Genomic DNA, 4,281 nt, shown 5'->3' with positions numbered 1-4,281 from the left:
CTGCAAAAATACAATGCTAATCCAGCTTTCAAGAACTGTCAGACTGACGTCCATTAACAAGCCCTTTAATCAACCCATCAACCAACCAACCAGCCAACTAACCAACCAACCAACCATCCAAACAACCAACCAACCATCCAAACGACCAACCAACCAACCAACCAAACAACCAACCAGCAAGCCAACGAACCAATCTATCAACATACTACACAAGACAGGTAGGTTATAAACGGTTCATAAATAATAGTTATGAACGTTGGTTTCTCTCTCTCTCTCTCTCTCTCACTCTTTCTCTCTCTCTCTCTCTCCCTCTCTCTCTTTCCCATCCACTCTTTTTCTTTCAAGTTACTTCTTTTGATAGGTTTGTTTCTTTTTCACATCGAAAAACTTTTCGCAGACTTTCAAGAAAGCAACTTATATTGTTAAAAAGATGATGGCCGACTTGTTTTCATTTATAATTTCTTCCTTCTATTCATTCATTCATTCGTTCGTTCGTTCGTTAGTTTGTTCATTTGTTCATTCATTCATTCATTTGTTCATTCAGTCATATGTTGTTTTCTTATATCTATCTAACCAAAATTTTTTTTAAATAACTTCATCTACTATTTATTCAGCAACAACACACCTATTCATCCATCCATCCATCCCTCCGTACATTTATCCACCCATCCATCCATCAATCCATCCACCCATCCATCATTCCATCCACCCATCCATCCAGTAAAAGAATGAAACCGACCTGGTGCGATATACGGCAGAGAAGCCCTACGTGGTCGTACCTTATGCAGAGGGCGTTTGAAATGTTGAGGGAGAAAAATGGCGACCAACAGGCCAAGAAAACCACTGGAAGAAAAATAATAAAATTTATTATTATTATTTTTATTATTATTGTTGTTGTTGATATTGTTGTTGTTATTATTATTATTGTTGTTGTCAATATTATTATTATTATTATTGTTGTTGTTGTTGTTTGTGTTATTCAGGCCAAGAGAACCACTAAATCCAAATAAAAAACAGTGGAATGAATGAATGACTGAATGAATGATTGCAAGTTCAATTGAATGAGTGAAATAATTGAGAAGGAATGAGTAAATGAACGAACGAACGAACGAATGAACAAACGAATGAATGAATAAAATGAATGAACGAACGAATAAACGAATGAATGATCGAACGAGTGAACGAATGTTTCTTAAACAAATGAAAACGAATAAGCAGCCGCATTAGCAGTGATTGAAAGATCTGTAATGAATGAAGGATGGGTGAAATTAATTAAGACGGTCAGATGAATAAAAACTTTTTCACCAACTTGAAAAAACACACACATAGATACACACACACACACACACACAGAGATACACACACACACAAATACACACACACATACATACATAGATACATAGCTTGTCATCAGTCGTTAGTTGATTGATACATACATTGCATAACATATTGGGCCCAAAACATTTCTTACATGCTCTCTCCTTTATACAGTTTTGTATGTGTGTGCGTGTGTGTATGGGTGCGTGTGTGTGTGTGTGTGCTTGCGTGTGTGTCAGTGATTTTTGGTTTATGTTTCAGCGTCTATGTCAGTTTTTTGTATGTATATATGGGGATGACTATATTTGGTTGTACGTATGTATGTGTAGGCGTATGTATCTCTATGTGTATTTATGAATGTATATGTGTGTGTGTATGTGTATGAGTGTGTATCTTTATGTATATATCTTTATGTATGTGTGTATGTGAGTGTGTGTGCCCTTAAAAAACTACGAATTCATTTTTCAATTTCCATCTTAAACTTCCAGTTGACTTGCTAAACGGATTTCCGGATTTCCAATCAAATTTAAATTTTTTCAAATTTTCCTTTTTTATTATTATTATTATTATTTAAAATTTATTATTATTATTATTTATTATTATTATCAGTATTATTATTCTTATTTATTATCATTATTATTTCTTTTATTATCTTATGCTTAGACGCTCGCTTGCTTGGACTCATTCCAATTCAATATAACAATTTTATCTTTTACCGAAAGATAGATTGATGACGATGTGAATGAATGAATGAATGAATAGATAAATGAATGAATGAATGAATGAACAAACGAATAAATAAATTGATGAATGGATGAATGAATGGAAAGTACATATATACATATACATACATACACAGATATTAATGAACACATACACGCAGATATTCATACACACAGATATTCATACACACAGATACTCACACACACGCGCACATACACACACACACACACACACACGCACACACACATACTTACACTAAATACAGCATTATTTTCCGCTACATCAAAATTATTATCCAGTTCTTATCATCATCACCATCTGTCACTATTCATCATCTTCATTTCAGTTATCTGTCTCTTTACTTCATTATCGTCAACGTAAAATCTCAACAGTTTTCTCACGCTACACAGCTTATCAACTATTCAACCAAAGAACAAACTTATCAACCAATCAATTAATCAATCGGTCATTTAATCAATCAGTCAGTCAGTCAATCATTCAATTAATCAGTCAATCAATTGATCAATCAGTCAGTCAATCAATCAATCAATCAATCAATCAACCGAAAGACCAACCGACTGGTTTTGATTAACCAGCAAAAAAACAATCAAAAAATCATTCAATCAACCAATCAATCAACCAACTAATTAACCAACAAACTATTCAACCAATCAATAAATCAATCAACAAATCAATCAATCAACCAACCAACCAAGGACAATAGCCAGGGTTCTGATAGCTTTCTGTTCCATTTTTGTTGATCTAGTTAACTTTCGGCAGAGTTTTAAAGACAATCTTTCCAAATTGTCTTCATCGAAAGTCGAAGTCATTCTGAAAAGTTGATGTCTTTTTGTTGCTGTTGTTGTTGTTGTTGTTGTTGCTGTTATTGTTGCTGTTGTTGTTGTTGATGTTGTTGTCGTTGTCGATAATAATGTTGTTGATATAGTTGCAAGTGTTGTTGTTGTTTTTAATGGTAGTGTAAGTATTTTTGTCGATGTTGTTGTGTTTGTTGATGTTGTTGTGTTTGTTGATGGTTTTGTTGGCGTTGTTGCTGTAAACATTGTTGAGGACAATGACGATGAAGTCATAATTTTTGTTGACGGTGACGTCAGCCTCATTGCGGATAATGATGATGATGACGTCATATGTATGTTTGACGTTGATGTCAAATGTTTTGTAAAGATAGCGTTTATGTCGTTGTTATTGTTAATTTGTTGTTGTTGATGATGATGATGATAATGTTGTTGTTGTTGCTGAAAACAATTTTGTTTTAATTTTTGCAGATGTTTCAAGCCATGTGCTTGAGACAAGAATGAAGATGGATCTAATAGTAAACGTGGTTGTTGTTGATGTTTTTGTTGACGTTGTTGTTGTTGCTGTTGATGTTGACGTTGTTGTTGTTGGCGTACTTGTTGTTGCTGATGTTTTCGAAATAGTTGTCGTTGTTTTTGTTGATAGCTTTCAACGGTTTTTTGATTTAAAATGCCACCGGATTCAGCCGTAAAAGTTGCATTAGTAGTCGAGACAGTAATATTAGCGGTGGTAATTGTAGTAACGACTTTGGCGACAGTAACTGCTGAAGTTTCATTAGCCGTAGCCGTAGCAAAAACAGCAACAGCAGTAGAAGCACTAGCAGCAGCTGTGGTAGCAGTAACACATTTGGAGCCACCACAACTACCACCACAGCCACCGCCAACATCACTACCAAAAACGTGGCGACATCGGCGACAGCTTCTACTACCACCACCACCACCACAAATCATACAAGCGCTAACGTATTTATACTCCATCAACCTATTAGTTCTTCTCTTTAACGTGTGGAATATTTTAAAGTAAAGAATCAGCATCAGCGCGCACGGAATATAGAACGAACAGACAGACGAGTAGATCAAAAAGTCTGAGTTATAAAAAGCGCAAATCATTGGAGTCTGGTAGCGAAGGGAGGTGTAGTTCATGCCGAGAGCGATTGGGGACGAGATGGCGATGGAAACTAGCCAGGTACCCACGAGAACTAGGTAGGCCCTATGCGTGTTTTTGTGTTTGAGGTACTGAAGGGGTCTGGTTACCGCCAAGTACCTGTAGATGTGATGTGACGTGGCAGGATGATGATGATGATGATGATGATGATGTGATCTCATGTGACGTAATGACGTCATGATGTGGTAGTAATAATGGGAAGTGTGAGACCATAATTACGGATGATGATCTCCATTTGGTGGTGGTTGTATAATAATGATGTGA

At 35.7% G+C, this 4,281-nt stretch overlaps 2 protein-coding genes across 2 annotated transcripts in view; both read right to left on the bottom strand.

The window, feature by feature from the left end:
- The window catches only part of HELRODRAFT_84436 (hypothetical protein), a gene marked incomplete at both ends in the record, with an annotated part of 3,722 nt that extends 852 nt beyond the window's left edge, over positions 1 to 2,870 (bottom strand). Inside the window, 2 exons of the mRNA XM_009025073.1 lie at positions 740 to 843; positions 2,753 to 2,870. Coding sequence (XP_009023321.1) covers positions 740 to 843; positions 2,753 to 2,870 — 222 coding nt within the window. The remainder of the gene's footprint in view (positions 1 to 739; positions 844 to 2,752) is intronic.
- The window catches only part of HELRODRAFT_176934 (hypothetical protein), a gene marked incomplete at both ends in the record, with an annotated part of 11,032 nt that continues 9,601 nt past the window's right edge, over positions 2,851 to 4,281 (bottom strand). Inside the window, 2 exons of the mRNA XM_009025167.1 lie at positions 2,851 to 3,153; positions 3,450 to 4,116. Of these exons, the coding sequence (XP_009023415.1) occupies positions 2,851 to 3,153; positions 3,450 to 4,116 (970 nt within the window). The remainder of the gene's footprint in view (positions 3,154 to 3,449; positions 4,117 to 4,281) is intronic.

Source organism: Helobdella robusta (assembly GCF_000326865.2).
Source record: "Helobdella robusta unplaced genomic scaffold HELROscaffold_40, whole genome shotgun sequence".
Lineage (NCBI taxonomy): Eukaryota > Metazoa > Annelida > Clitellata > Rhynchobdellida > Glossiphoniidae > Helobdella > Helobdella robusta.
Note: the sequence above shows the minus strand (reverse complement) of the source record. Positions and strands in the feature narration are given on the sequence as shown.